We start from the raw sequence: 16890 nt of genomic DNA, 5'->3' as shown, positions 1-16890 counted from the left end.
ACACCACAAGAGATAGACAATAGGAAAGTCACAGCACACGAAGGGTTCTTTGTGCAAACCCGGCAGAGTTGTGCAGGAGACTGTCATTTGATTCCTGGGCAGGGTGATGCACCGCACATCCCGGCACTGGATCTTCCCACATGCCCATTTGGCTGAAGAAAGGAGAGGGACATGGTCTTGGCACCGGCGGGCCATGGTTCTGGCTCACCAGAAGCGGGCGAGAGGCAAAACTTCACCTTCAAAGATTCCCAAGAACTATTTTCTTCCGCTGTCGCTCCATCCTTTTATTCCCTCGGGATACCATAACATTGCTGGTGTGCTGCACTCCCCCCTGCCCCCCCTCCCCACGTCACTCACCATTGGGCATTGGCTCGGTCCATGGGTTTGGCATTCCTCTCTGTGACTCTTTCACCTCGGCGGCTACCAATGACTCGGACTGCCAACGACTGCTAACATCTTGGGAGGTAACTGTAACTTTTGTTTTCCCAAAAGTTAGCACCGCAAGACCAAGCAAAACCTTTTAAGGAGCATTTATACAGATTTACAGAGGGAAGGTCATTAAAAATGGGGTCAAAATGGTTGAGGTTTTCAGACACAGACATTAAGAGAAGGAGATATCGTCTATCTATTACATAAGCGACGCATATCTAATTTCTAAATTAATGACTTCACACTTATGCTAACACGTACTGTATACTGAGGGTATAACTAAACAGTTGTATATGAAGTAGTATTAACCCTTAGAAGCCATTTTTACAATAATGCTTTGCCCTCTGTATGTTAAACACCATCGTGGCAGCTTATTGCTGTGCCAAGATTCAAACCAAGGCTCGACAGCTCAAAGGAAAGTGTGCATACCTCTCAGATATCCCATCAGCCAATCCGCATTATGGTTGTTCCTCAATGCCCTTTCGGTGACTGGGATTGGCACTGAACTGATACCTACAGAAAGGTGGTGTACCTCTCCCCCCCAACCACAAATCGCCTTCAATTAATGAAATAAAAAAACAGAAAATGATATTTTAAATGACGTCATGTTAGAAAGCTCGGTTTCGGCAAGTGATGTTGCACAGACGAGCACCAAAAAGGGGCAGACTGCATGTGGATTTGCAAAAGATGACACGAACAGTCGAAGAGATTACAATTGATGAGAAAATAATTTTTAATATGACTTGTCACCTTGCAGCCATCATGGTAACTATAGGGCTTGCATGAACGAAACAAAAGGGGAAGCACCAAATTGCAAACCACCGAGAGGAAGCAGTTATACCCCCATTGGTTTCCCGGAAAATAGTGGCACAAAAACGAAGGAAATTTCAAGGCCTTTACTGATAAGCATATTATAATGACTTCTTTTCAAATATGTAATGCAAGCGAAATGCATGCAAAGAGCTTTTCTGTGGGTTAACCATATTCTTTACCAAATTGTTACACATGGGCATTTGAATACGACAATAATTGTTCGGTCTCGAATCGTTCGACATGCTTTTTAAAACTCTTCAGTGAAATAATAACAAGATTCTGTTCCAACATCGATATTTGAACACATTGCTGAACAAATTTGTACACATTCAATCCCATTCTTCCTTGTTCAAAACAGCTGTTCACCACCACCTCTTATTGTCCCCCATCCAAATCCTCGATCTTTTCTACCCCCGTTAATCCACCCCAAGCCCACCTCCTTCAAATTCGCTGCTTTCCTTCCTGAAAGTGCCTGTGGTGTCCATCTTGTCTACCCCATGTTCCCCACCCCATCCCTCTCCCTTCCACAGATTTCCAAATGTCTCTGTTCCCCACTGCTTTGTCCTTTCCACTCCCACCCCTCTTGTCTCACACCCCCCTTGCTGTGTGTTGTGTGTTAGCTCTCATACAAACCTCCACAAGGTATACAAAAAAAAAATACTGATCAGTTGCTTTCACTATTTATATCACTTAAACAACTCAAGGACTGGCAGGAATCAGAATGGCCTCCAGCCCAAAACCTAAAAGGGTGTGAACTCACCTTTGAGCTTGTCTGTCCTGGGTTTGAATCTCGACCCAGCTAGAAACGGTCACCTTGTTGTTTCGCATGTATGACAACACATGAATGTGTGTGCTGTCCCTCTGACTCATGATAATCCGAAGGGCCCATCGACCAGAAATAGTTGTGTCTTTTGCGAAGTGTCTTTCCCATTGTCTTTCACGAAGATTAGTGGAAATATTACCGGCACCCTGAAATAATTAAAAATCCTGCCCAAAATCTTTCACCAACATGCAAAGTGAGTCGAGGGGGGCCTTTGTCTTACAGTGGACTGAAAGCAAGCTAATGACAATAATGATGAGGATGATTGTGGTTGATGATGAAACAATTCAAATCATATCAGGAGATGTAACACCTGTTCTGCATGAAATTAACCAAATTGGTCCAATGGAATTTGTTTAAGAACAATAGATCCACCCTTGTCATATAATAACAGATTATTTATTTGTTTCAGCATTGCATTAGTTAGTGTGTTTGTTTTGATACTGACTGATAAAGAGGAAACGTATCTTTGCCTGGCAGCAGGTAGAAGGCATTAAATGTTTTTTTTTTTTTAAAAACTGTTATCAAGATTTTTTTTACCATTGATGTGCAAATGCCGATAAGAATAGTGTAACCATGGAGAACAGAAGTTACTTTTGACCCTCTCGAGCTTGCTGTATGCAGCCTATTTGCATGAATTAATTGTTAGCAAATCTTCAAAACAGTTTATATGATTGTCAAAACATGAAGCTTCAATGACAACAAACGTAGAAAAATCTTTTTTGTGTTAACAATGCGATATATATGTATATATACGTGTATATATATATATATATATATATATATATATATATATATATATATATATATTATACAGTATATATATATTATATATATATATATATACATACATTACACATATACAGTATACATATATACATATATGTAGCTCATTCTAAAAACTAATTCACTGACTCACTGATATTAAAGAACGGGACCTCCCGGGTGACGTCAAAAGCTGAAATTTTGTGTGCTGTTGTACATTGAGTCCAGTACACCGGAAAAAATCACAGAATCATCATTCAACATCCATAAATGAAAATATAAATAAATAGATTTTAAAAACATGAATCTAAAATACAAATACAGGTGAGCGACCTGAGACAAAAGGAAAGCACGGCTTGTTATTGCTTACAATGTGTTAGCATACCCCACCCCTCCCCACAGTATATACATACGAGGTGTGTTCAAAAAGTATCTGACCTTTGTTCATAAAAAATACTCGTATCTAGACACAACAAACTTCCACTAATCTCCTTCAAAGTAGTCCCCTTGGGCTGCCACACACTTCTCCCAACGGTTCTGCCACTGGCAGAAGCAGCGCTGGAACGCCTCTTTTGGGATGGCGCGCAGCTGGTCCGTTGCATTCCGCATGATGTCTTCTCTGGACTGAAATCTGGTCCCTTTCAGGGGCATTTTCAGATTGGGGAAAAGCCAGAAGTCACTCGTAGCCATGTCGGGAGAGTAGGGAGCCTGACGAAGCACAGGTGTGTTGTGTTTGGACAGGAAACTCTGTATCAAATGTGAAGAATGGGCAGGTGCGTTATCGTGATGGAGCTGCCAATTGACTGCTGCCCACAGGTCCGGCCGTTTGCGTCGCACAGCATCACGAAGGCGACGCAGTACCTCTTGGTAGTACTCTTTGATGATGGTTGTGCCGTATGGTGCGTACTCGTGATGAACCACGCCACTGGAGTCAAAGAAGACAGTCAGCATGACTTTGACATTGCTGCGGACCTTCCTTCCTTTTTTTGGCCTCGGGGATGTTGGATGCTTCCATTGTGATGACTGGAACTTGGTTTCTGGGTCGTACCCATAAACCCAGGTCTCATCGCCAGTGATCACTGTGTTGAAGAAGTTGGGATCGCTGTTCACAGTCTCCAGCATGTCTTGTGCGATCTCCAAACGGAGTTGCTTCTGCTCGATCGTTAGCAGCTTTGGCATGAACTTCGCTGAGATTCTCCTTAAGCCCAAATCCTCAGTCACAATGGAATGAACGGATCCAATGCTGACGCCCGCCTCGTCTGCAAGTTCTCTGATCGTGATTCGACGATCCTGCATCAGCAGGGTCCTCACTTGGTCAATGACGATCTCATTTCGGGATGTTGAGGGCCTACCAGAACGTGCGTCACTTTCCACTGATGTGCGACCATCTTTGAAGCGGTTGTACGACTCTTTTATCTGTGTGGTGCCCATTGCTTCATTCCCGAAGGCCTGTTGAATCTTGCGGATCGTTTCCACTTGGGAATCGCCAAGCTTTACACAAAATTTGATGCAGTAGCGTTGTTCAAGCTTTTCCACAATTTTGTCAAAAACGAAAATCCGACGGCGCTCACTTACACTTCCTCACTCATCGGCGGTCTGTCGGCGACTGACAGCTTCTGCAGGCGGGAAAATATTCATGCATACGGATTAGGATCACCTACATATGTGCATCAAACCACCCCTCCCTCGCTTCATTTGTTTACGCACGAAAAATTAAGGTTGGATACTTTTTGAACACACCTCGAATATATATATATATATATATATATATATATATATATATATATATATATATATATATATATATATATATATATATATATATATATATATATATCTTCTTCTTTCGGCTGCTCCCGTTAATGGTCGCCACAGCGGATCATCCGTATGATCCGCATCGTGATTTGGCACATGTTTTACGCCGGATGCCCTTCCTGACGCAACCCTGGTCGCCTCTTACGACACAGGGATAATATATATATATATATATATATATATATATATATATATATATATATATATATATATATATATATATATATAGTTACGAATTCTCACCCGCCGGCATGCGAACGACCGCGTCTAACCAATAGCGGTCGCTTCGCCCACCGAACGGACAATTGAGTCGCGACTTTCTGGAACAACGCCGAAAACCAGTCACGGGTGTGCTCCAAGCACACCACAACCTTGTCCGCACTCTACCCGCGCTACAGGGTCCGATCGCCAAATAATCGATTTACCTAATTATTCGCGCGGGTAGATTACCAAGAGATTGTACCTCAGTGAGGCCTGCTTGGACACGAGCCGCTGAAGCAGCTCGCTCCGTTTTGGGATAACTGAGCGGGGTATTATCGCGATGCCTCGCTGGACCCAATTCCATTATCGGCTATTAAAAAGCCCGCTATTATTCCGAAATGCAATATGGCAGTTCAATGGAGGGAAAATGATGTGACGAACATGTCAACATTCAAACAGGCACATTTATTCACACATGTATGCAGTCAGGTATTCATGCAGCCAACAAAAGCGATGAATGCAAAACACGCATGCAGTTATTGAATGGATGGGGTGAGGAACAAGATGCTAGCAAGACCAAGCGCTACGACCGTCTATTTATTATTTGCAGTTACTTATACAATTCTACTTGATGGACTCGGCGCCACAACTTTCATGCAAAGAAAAGCAAGGAAAACCCCCCTCAAAGACAAGGGGGTAGACTGGACCTCTCGGGGTCTTTATAAACCTGGAGCTTTGAGGACCGAAGGAGCTCCAAGAGGCCGCGCAGGTTACCTTCACCTCAGACAGTTCGGTGCTGGTTGGCGAGCTCTCTCCGGCTCTCTCCACGTCCCGAACACGAACACGCAGCTCTGCGCAGCACAGCAGGCTTGGCCGTGCTCCACGTTCGCGTCTCCTCCGCTCTCCTCAGCTTCTCCACCAACTGCAGGCTCCAGGCTCCAGGCGCTCCGAACCCCGACAGATACTCCACCGACTCACTCCCGACTCTTGACTCCTCTCACTCGACTCTTGACTCCTCTCACTCGACTCGACCCTACACTGCGTTCAGCGCGCGTTTTTATTTCCATCCCGCCTCGCCCCTCCATTCGCGGCGCGCGGGGGAAGAATTTGTTGCCGTTCCCCCCAAGGGGAGGTGGCACTGGGGACATTTACCGCCCAAAATCAGGCCCCTCCTTTACTTGAACTTTGAACCCTGGCCCGATTCACCCCTCCCCCATCCCGGCGCGCGGGAATGCAAGCAAAGGGGGGGGGGGAGGGGAAATCCCAGTGCTATCGGAACTTCTCTCCTCGGCGCTGTGGCTCTACCGCACTCCGCGGAGGCAACGGGTTTTCCCACCGTTGCCTTTGTTTCCTCTTCCGATGAGCATCCATGGCAGAGACGTTATTTGATGTGGAGAGGTTTGTGGTGTGGTTGTGGAAGTAGTGGTGTGGAAGTTGAAATGCCGGTGTGGAGAAGGTGGTGAGGCGATGTTGTGGAGATGGTTGATGCTGGCATTTGTGGTAGTTGTGAGGGTGGTGTGTCTGGGCGGTGGTGGTTAAGGTGGTTGTTGTGAAGGTGGATGTTCGTTATCTGTGGGGATGTTGGCGGTTGACGAGAAGGTGGTGGTGTTGATCGTGGTTGTTGTGAAGTGGTTGGTCCAATATTAACGATAGCGAAAGAAAAACGGCTAACTCAAAGATCACAGCCCGGGCGACACGAATATATCCCTTTAGACAACGGTGGGGAAATCTATCTGAACACAGACTTATCGGCATAACTGAACGAAGGACCTATATGGTGCTCTGCCAATTTCCACAGCCGTAACAATATATATATATATATATATATATATATATATATATATATATATATATATATATATATATGTATGTATATATATGTGTATATATGTGTATATATATATATATATATATATATATATATATATATATATATACACATATATACACATATATATATATATATATATATATATATATATATATATTCATATATATGTATATATATGTATATATATATATATATATATATATATATATATATATATATATATTCATATATATATATATATATATATATATATATATATATATATATATATATATATATATATATATATATATATATATACATTCATTCATATATATGTATATATATATATATTCATATATATTTATATATATATATATATACATTCATTCATATATATGTATATATATATATATACATTCATTCATATATATGTATATATATATATTCATATATATGTGTATATATATATACATTCATATATATATATATATATATATATACATTCATATATATATATATATATATATATATATATATATATATATATATATATATATATATATATATATATATATATATATATATATATATATATATATATATATATATATATATATATATATATATATATATATATATATCTGTATCTGCATCTATCTCGATCTCTGTGCCTGTATCTCTGTCTCTGTCTCTGTCTTCCCTTTCCATTCTTCTTTTTCTCTTGTTCTTTTTTCTCCAAAGGCAGGTTCCATGTTGTGAAGCAGCCCTACAGTGAGGATTACACTGGATGGTTTGCCTATGCCTTTCCAATGGTGGTTAGGGCAGGAATTATTTGTTCAAGATGTGAGTGCTAACTCGCCGAATCTTTGTTAAATTCGCTGTGGATTCTTTAACTTCTACCAACTCATGCAAGCACAGGCAGCACCCAGTTTAATGTCCTTCCAAGGATGGATGGCCCATTTTGTAATCCAATGCCATGTCTGCAAAGCACCAATCTGACAGTTTAAACTCAGCTCTGGAATTGAACCCAGACCAGAGAGTGCAAAGGTAAGTATGCTACCGCATCACCGTCCTGTCAGATGAAAAGTCACACTTAGTGTCAGTAACATTTTATGGAAAAATGAAATTTCTGCAAATGTTTTTCAAATATTTTTAGCTCACCTGGACTTTAGTCCAGGTGAGCTCGACTAAAGTCCACCTGGACTTTAGTCAGGTGAGCTTATGCGATCGTAGGTGAGATAGAGATAGAGATAGAGATAGGTGAGTGAGTCAGTCAGTCAGTCCGCAAACAAATCAGTCATTATCGCTTCAACCAAACACACGATTTTAATCAGACTTGGCCACAAGCTTCATATCTGATGCCGAGCGAAGGTTTATTGACCGCATCATAATATGCACTCATTGAAGGGGTCTACGAGAGTTTTTTGACCCCCTCCCCCCAGAATTTGTATTTGCTCTCTTCTCCAAAACTACACACACAATTTTGATGAAACTTGACCACAACCTTCACCACACATGATGTACCAAAATTTGTTCACACCATTAAAAAATTCAGAGTCTAAGGGGGTTTGTGAGGGTTTGAATGACTGTTTCTCCTGATCCAGGTGAGCTTCAGCACAGGTGGTCCAATTTTTTTTTTTTTACATTGATCTGAGGCTCATAATGAAGAAATAAAATAAAATGACCGTTTTTACAGCCATTTTTCCCTGCTGTGCAGGGGTTGGCTTTTTCTTGAGGCAATGTTTTATGGCCGGATGTCCTTCCTGACGCCAACCCTGGTCGCCCCTTACGACACACAGGGATATGGTACACCTATTCTCACCGGGGCATACACCGGGACCAGTACACTGGTACTCATTTCGCCGACCTCGGAAGGATGACAGGCTGAGTCAACCCCCTGGTGTTAATTCAGCAGCCAACGGGGCTTGAACTCAGAACCCTGGGATCCCAAGCCACCACCCTAACCACTAAGCCAACACCAGGCTTGCTCATAATGAAGCTTATACATAAATCACATGCTATCCAAACACATTCGTAGACATTGGTGAACATTTATATGAATTTTGCAAGGATGTTCAGAGACAATGCACAAATGTATACTGTATATGGGATTTAAACTTGGCTTTTGAGCATCACGAGCCATCGGTTCAGATAAGAATGTAAACAGGCCAACCCACCTGTTTATCACAAATAAACACTTTGTCATAAATGGATAAATGGATAAAACAAGCCAAATGTTAAATCGAATTGTTAACACAATTGGACAAAGGTAGTTCATATAGTGGTCTGCAAAAGTATTCACCCCCCCCCTTCCCAAGCTTTCACATCTTGATGCCACCTGAGTTATTTCATGATGCTTTCCAATCAAACTTAACATATAAAGTCTTCACAAGCTACTCCAAGGTGATAAAACTAAAAAATGCAGATAAAATGTGAATAAGTGAGATTAACAAACAAAATTAGATGATTCTCAGTTGTATAAGTTTTCAAACCCTTTACCGAATTAACCCCAAATTTCTTCAGGAGCAAATTATCTGCTTGAAAGGTTAAAAAATACATTTAATAGGTTTCACCTGTGTGTAGACGGTGGTTTAACTTAAACATTAAGCTCCCCCACTTATCTAAGGAGTTTTAAGGTGAAACTCACTTGGTCAACCAACAAGGCAAACATGAAGACTAAGGAGCTTTCCAAGGAAGTCAGACATAAAGTGATGGAGAATCACAGTTCAGGAGAGGGTTATAAGATGATTTCGAAGTCCCTCATTATCCCTTTGAGTACAGTGACGTCCATAATTAAGATGTGGAAGACGTATCATACCACTTGACTCTACCCAGATCAGGTCGCCCATCCAAACTCAGCAGCCGGGCAAGCAGGAAACTGGTTCAGGATGTCACTGTAAATCCTACAATGACTTTAAAAGACCGACAAAGCTCTATGTCCAAGATGGGGGTCAGTATTCATCAATCAACAATATCGCATTCCCTTCACAAAGCTGGTGGCTTCTATGGACAGGTGGCAAGAAAGAAGCCATTGCTGAAAAAGACGCATATAAAAGCTCCTATAGAGTTTGGGAAAAGCATCTTAATGAAACTGCAGGCACATGGAGAAAAGTTTTGTGGTCAGGTGAGACAAAAATTTAACTTTTTGGTTTAAATTCAAAGTGTTACGTCTGGTGCAAGCCGAACACTACACATCACATAGTCAATGCCAACCCTTCTGTTTAGCACGGTAGTGGCAGCATCATGTTATGGGGTGGATTTTCATCAGCAGGAACTGGCAAACTTGTCAGGATAGAAGGGACAATGGACGGTGCAAAGTACAGGAGAATCCTTGATGAAAACCTGCTTGAGTCAGCCATGAATCTGAAACTGGGTAGGAGATTCACATTTCAGCAGGACAACGATCTGAAGCACAAAGCTAAAGCCACACTGGAGTGGCTGTATAATAAGAAAATAAATGTTCTTGAGTAGCCCAGAGTCCTGACTTGAACCCAATTGAACATTTATGTCGAGACTTGAAGATTAGAGTCAATTGATGATCCCCATCAAACTTAGCAGAACTAGAACAATTTTCATTTGAAGAATGGACCAACATTTCATCATTTCACTATGTAAAGCTGGTAGAGGTCAACTCAAACAGACTCTTAGCAGTCATTGTTGTAAAACGTGTTTCTACCAAGTACTGACCTTAAGGGGATGAATACTTTTACAACCAGTGAATTTTGATCTGTTCAGCTATTTCTTGTTTTTTTTACAGCTCTTTCTGACATGTAACCTCCTTCAACTATAACAGTGTTTAGTTTGATCTCTTCAGTTATGAATAAGAAAGTTCATTTGTAAAAATTGTTTCTACATAATTCGTAATTCATCGAAATGTGCCAATATTAGTAGGGGGTGATTACTTTTTCAGGCCACTGTATTTATGCAGAAGAAAAAGTGTTTTTATTTTCAATACAAAATTTCAGGTCATGGAAGAGTGAGGAGATCGAGGGCAAAAAGCAACTGACTGATAGAGGGTCAGTGCGGGGGCAACAGGTGAATCCAACAAGCAAGGGAATCAACGAACAAGAGAAGAGGAGGGGAGGAAATACAACAACCTGCAATTAAGAGTGTGGGGTTAGATTCGTTTTGGTAGGGTTAATGGAGGTATGAAAGATCAGGTGTATGGTTGAGGGATGGTGATGCACCATCTGCTTGAAGCCCTGGAGGTATGAGTGGGGTTTTATTGTCTGTTGGACATAATATCAAAAAATGTTTTTTATTTTGTATATAACAGTAGACACAGGTGTATGAATTCTTTCAGGTGTGCTGCCCAAGTGTTCCTGTTACGGAGAGGGCCATCTTTGACATTTTAGAGCACGATAAATACGAGGCTCTCGAAGAGCGCCAGGAACTCGTGCAACGAATCTTCGCATTGCGGGAAGAGGTCAGGCATACTGAGGAGTTACGTGACAAGGTGGGTTTAAAAGTGATCCTTGAGAGGAAATGAACAAATTTAAATTTGTTGAGTGTATGGTGATGTGTGCAGTTTTGGTCACCACAACTCAGGAAGGACATAGATGCCATAGAGAGGGTTCAGCGCAGGGCAACCTGATTGATTCTGGGCCGAGCTCGATCAGCTATGAGGAGCGGCTGAAGGAGACAGGGCTTTATACACTAGAAATAGGTGGTTACGAGATGATATGATAGAGATGTTTAAGATAATGAAAGGTGTCGACAAAATAAGTGTGGAAGAATTATTCAGCAAAATAGACAGTGATAGGACCAGGAGCCATAGCCTGAGAGTAAAGAAGAGGAGAGTTAAGATGGTAGCAAGCAGGGGACTTTTAATCAGAGTCGTTAATGCATGGAATGGTCTCCCTGAAAAGGTAGTGACAGCAGAAACAGTAGATAAGTTTAAATTGGGATGTTGGCAGGACTTTTAGGTAGTTTGAGCATTGATGGGTGATTGTGTGCATGTGTATGGTGTGTTGTTGGTGGGGGTCTCGTCAAGGGGTGTTGTGTGGTAGATATTGCGTTGTTTTTTAACCCAAGACTGTTTACACCAATGCCCCCTTCTCTGCAAAGAAAAAAACAAAACCACAAAAACTACAAAATAAAAACCACAAGAAACACTTAATAATAATATTTAATAACGTCTAATAACATTTTGCATTTTTCTTGTTTTGATCTCATGTTGATAAATTGATGTGACGCCGAATGTTCTCCACCTGCATTGAATTTCCTTGTGTATCCTTGTGTGTATTAGTAAATAAGTAATATCAAATGAAATCCTTAATTTTTTTGGTGGAATCTTGCATCAACCAAATGGTCGATAACAAAAATGAATGATTTTGAATAAATTTTATGTATTTAACTTTTTTTTGTTTGTTTCTGCGCAAACATTTTCATCCTCTGTGGCGAGAGGGTTGGGTTTTCTTGGTATAATTTTTTATTTGGAATTCTGTGGGTTACGCAAATGTTTTTCACTCTCATTTGAGTTGAACAATATGGATTCCTCTTCTTTGAGTTGAATTACAATATCGCAGAAGAGTATCAGACTCGGTGAGATTGTGGTTAAAGTGTTTGCTTTCTCTGGGAGGTCAGGGGTTCGATTCTGACTGTGGTCCAGTCGCACCAAAGACTTTATAAATGGCAATACTACTTCCTTGCTTGACACTCAGAATTTAGAGAAGACAGCATGCATTCCATGATGAGTGGGGGGGGGGGGAGGATTAAATTAATTTCCCTTACTGACTGTGAAGAGAGAAACAGTCATAAGACGGTGTCACCAGCACGCAGAGTGCACCAGGAAGTTGCATCATTTCCTCAAAGGTCATCGGGAATGCCTTTCTGAAGTGAAGTTCGGCATTGTCTCATGTCTCTGTCTGCGTGTAAACAACTTCTCCATGAGCCTTATAATTTGTTTAAAAAACAGTAGTTCTGCGAGTAAATATCGAATAATTGCATGTGCACTTGAGGTGTATGAGAGCATGCATTTTGCAAAGCAATTGATACCTGACCAATGTTGCATGGGTGCTGCTATTATCATTAACTGGTTATGTTTTTTTTTTGTGGGATGTATTTTACTTGTATAGTATCTGGAGGAGAAGGAAGAGCTCGAACTACGCAGCTATACACTGAAGAAAGATTGTGAGATGTACAAACAGAGAATTGGCACGATCATCCTGCAGCTCGAGGAGGTTGAGCGAGAGCGTGACCAGGTGAGGTGTTCCATAAGAGATGTGAGTGCAAATTCAAGTTAAAATTTAATGCGCAAATTTGTAGGATATTTTCCCAATCGTGTCTTTAGTTTATTGGATCAAAAGTTATTGCATTCTTCAAATCAAGTGCACGTTAGATTATACGATGTTGGATATAGCACATGCTTTTCCACTAATTGGATCGGGTTTTTTTCACTTTTTCCACGAATCCAATGTGCTTTGTCATCGACTTGTGTTGTGATGTTGTGTATTTTTAAAATAATCCATGCATGTGATGGAATGATAAAACTTATAATCCAGGAATGTATGATAACTCTCAAAAAGAAAAGTGATTTCATTATGCTGCAAATGTATAAAGATTTTGTGGCTCCTGGAAGAAACTAGAATGGCACCTGGTAGAGCACATACCTCCATCAGGCTGAACACGCACACAGGCAAAAATAACATTCCTTGCCTGTCGTAATTCTCTGCAGACTACGGTGGTATATGAGAGTACAACTCTCATATACTGTAGTTCTCACTGCAGCATTTTTGCCTGGGGCAGTTTACGTCCGGTATCCCAATGATCGGCCGGATATACATCTGGACATTAACCAAAATCGAATAGGCTTGTTCCTGTCACGTCTCCAACTCATCCACCAAGCTTTGTCATAATCCCTCCAGAACTTTTTGAGATATTGTGCTATATATAAATTTGGCCCAATCTCTCAACGGTGAAGAAACACTGAAAAAATAGTTGTATCCGGATCCTGATTTTCATCAAAATGTAATCAATTCATCCTTTTACACAACCATCCTGTCCACCAAGTTTTGTTTGGATCCTCCATAACTTTTTGAGATATCCTATTCACAGACAGACAGACAAACAGGGATGTAAACATATCCTTCAGTGGCAGAGGTAATTAATGATGGAGAATGAAGGTGAACAGATGGCCAAAAGTAAGGAACATGCTGATGGAGGACGTTCAGACAAACAATATAAACATTGGGATTAACAATCTCAGGAAGGTGCCCTTGCTACTAGACCATCACTGTGAGTATAAGCCGTCGGCTAAAGTGACAGTCATTTCATCCCGTTCCACCATTCGCAGGACTAAAAAATTTACTCCACGATCATTTGATGAGTTGGTAGCTCATGCTTTATCCAAAAGTTTGTCATCCGAAACATGCCAGTTTAAATTTATTTAAATAAATGTATTTGCACTATATCTTTGCTGTATTTTTGCCGACCACGCCACTTGCATCGTCATTCAAACGATGGATGAATCAGATCGCTTGGTTTCATCATGCGACTGGTCAAAATGGCAGTGCTCCTGGCTCTGTGATTTCACCTGGAGGTGTCAAAATCCAAATCCAAATCCATTGGGATGATACTCTGTGTAGAGCATGGGTGCTGCCAAAGCAGTCTCCTTGGCTAATGGGCACAATCCTGGATGGGTCGCAACTCCAACACAGGATACCAGCAAGCTGGCACTCATTATGCTGACCTCAAAAGGATGACAGGCAGTGTCAACCCCACCTGGTATTAATTAAACAGCCAAGAAGGATTTGAACTCAGGATCCGAGGATCCCAAGCCCACCACCCAAACCATTAAGCATACTCCACCAGTTTATACATACATATATATATATATATATATATATATATATATATATATATATATATATATATATATATATATATATATATATATATATATATATATATATATATATATACACATATATATGTATATACGGCTCTGGAAAAAAATGAGACCACTCCAAATTTTTTTTAAATCAGCATCTCTCCATGTATGGCAGCCATTCCATTCCAGTGTCTGTTGAATTCCAACACAGGCACACCTCATTCTACTTGGTGAGGTACTGATTAGGTGATCACCTGAACGGAATCTTATTTAACAAGTAAAGGTATAAAAACCACTGCTGTGGTCATCACTATCCTCTTGCAATAGGACCAGCTGGATGGCAAAAACAGTGCTTGTAGTGCATAAAAAGTAATTGGAATCAACAGAATAACTATTGACCATGCCAAAAGAGTTGAAAAGAAAAGTTTTGAGTGAGGAAAAGAAGGGTTCAATTCTGGCTTTACTGGCGGAGGGATATAGTGAGCGTCACGTTGCTTCCATCCTTAAAATTTCAAAGACGGCGGTTTGAACAAGGTCAAGCAGCAGAAATTGGGGACAACGAAGCTACAGACTAGCAGAGGGCGAAAACGACTTTCCACTGACTGGGATGACCGCCAACTCATTCGAATGTCACTCAACAACCGTAGGATGACATCAAGTGACCTACAAAAGGAATGACAAACGGCAGCTGGGGTGAAGTGCACAGCGAGGACAGTTCGTAACAGGCTCCAAGGGGCAGGGCTGAAGTCGTGCAAAGCTAGAAAAACATCCTTCATCAATGAGAAGCAAAGACGAGCCAGGCGGAAGTTTACAAAAGACCATAAGGATTGGACCGTAGAGGACTGGAGTAAGGTCATCTTCTCTGATGAGTCCAATTTTCAGCTTTGCCCAGCACCTGGTTGTCTAATGGTTAGACGGAGACCTGGAGAGGCCTACAAGCCACAGTGTCTCACACCCACTGTGAAATTTGGCGGAAGATCGGTGATGATCTGGGGGTGCTTCAGCAAGGCTGGAATCAGGAAGATTTGTCTTTGTGAAGGACTCATGAATTTAGCCACGTACAAGGTTGTCCTGGAAGAACACTTGCTTCCTTCTGCTCTGACAATGTTCCCCAACTCTGAGGACTGGTTTTTTGCAGCAGGACAATGCTCCATGCCCCACAGCCAGGTCAAGAAAGGTGTGGATGGAGGACCATCAGATCAAGACCCTGTCATGGCCAGCCCAATCTCCACACCTGAACCCCATTGAAAACCTCTGGAATGTGATTAAGAGGAAGATGGATGGTCACAAGCCATCAAACAAAGCCGAGCTGCTTGAATTTTTGCCCCAGGAGTAGCATAGAGTCACCCAACAGCAATGTGAAAGACTGGTGGAGAGCATGCCAAGACGCATGAAAGCTGTGATTGAAAATCAGGGTTATTCCACAAAATATTGATTTCTGAACTCATCCCAAGTTAAAACATTAGTATTGTGTTGTTTAACAATGAATATGAACTTGTTTTGTTTGTATTATTTGAGGTCTGAAAACACTGAATCTTTGTTGTTATTTTGACCAGTTGTCACTTTCTGCAAATAAATGCTCGAAATGACAATATTTTTATTCGGAATTTGGGAGAAATGTTGTCAGTGGTTTATAGAATAAAACAAAAATGTTCATTTTACTCAAACACATACCTATCAATAGTAAAACCAGAAAAACTGATAATTTTGCAGTGGTCTCTTAATTTTTTCCAGAGCTGTATATATATATATATATATATATATATATATATATATATATATATATATATATATATATATATATATATATATATAGATATATCTATCATATACAGTACATATAGGATCCCAAGGACCCGAGAACTCAGGATCCGAGGATCCCAAGCCTGCCACCCGGTGTCAGAATGTCAGGAGCAAAATCTAATTTAAGGTGCTTAATGCACTAAAATTTCATCAAGAATGGCTGTGAGTTCTTTTATGGTCCAAAGATGGACTCAATATGTAGAATGTGTTTGAAAATGGATTAACCTGGAAATTAATTAAGTCATGAAATTGCAAAGCTGCAAGAACATGATTGTAATCAGTGTAGATTTCCCCAAGATCCCACACAGAGCCGGTTTTCACCCTACCTGCGACCAATGCTTCATCAGTATAAAAGACATTGAATGTGGGGGAATTCGGATGCTTAAATGGACATAAAGTACATCCACATCGAGGCTGAGTGAGGGATCGAATTCTGATGTCTCTGCTGAGCCAGTCAAACAGAAAGAAAAAAAAAACCTTGCTCAGGGTCATCGATTCAATCAGCAGAACAACTGATGCCAGCAGTTTGCATGCCATGAGAGGGAGTCCCACAAAACATTGAAGGATTCTCTAGTCCAAGTGGAGACACTTACAGTTGCT

The 16890-nt window shown here is 40.9% G+C and overlaps 1 protein-coding gene across 3 annotated transcripts in view; it reads left to right on the top strand.

Moving 5' to 3' along the window:
• CARD11 (caspase recruitment domain family member 11) overlaps window positions 1–16890 on the top strand; it is a 171753-nt gene that overhangs the window by 102871 nt on the left and 51992 nt on the right. For all 3 annotated transcript variants that reach the window (XM_085892843.1, XM_085892844.1, XM_085892842.1), the window contains 2 exons: window positions 10960–11112; window positions 12734–12859. In XM_085892843.1, the coding sequence (XP_085748969.1) occupies window positions 10960–11112; window positions 12734–12859 (279 nt within the window). The remainder of the gene's footprint in view (window positions 1–10959; window positions 11113–12733; window positions 12860–16890) is intronic.

The sequence above is a fragment of the Eptatretus burgeri genome, chromosome 8, assembly GCF_056783735.1.
Source record: "Eptatretus burgeri isolate ZD-2024b chromosome 8, Ebu_testis_v1, whole genome shotgun sequence".
In the NCBI taxonomy this organism is placed as follows: domain Eukaryota; kingdom Metazoa; phylum Chordata; class Myxini; order Myxiniformes; family Myxinidae; genus Eptatretus; species Eptatretus burgeri.
This window is presented reverse-complemented; position numbering and strand designations above follow the sequence as displayed.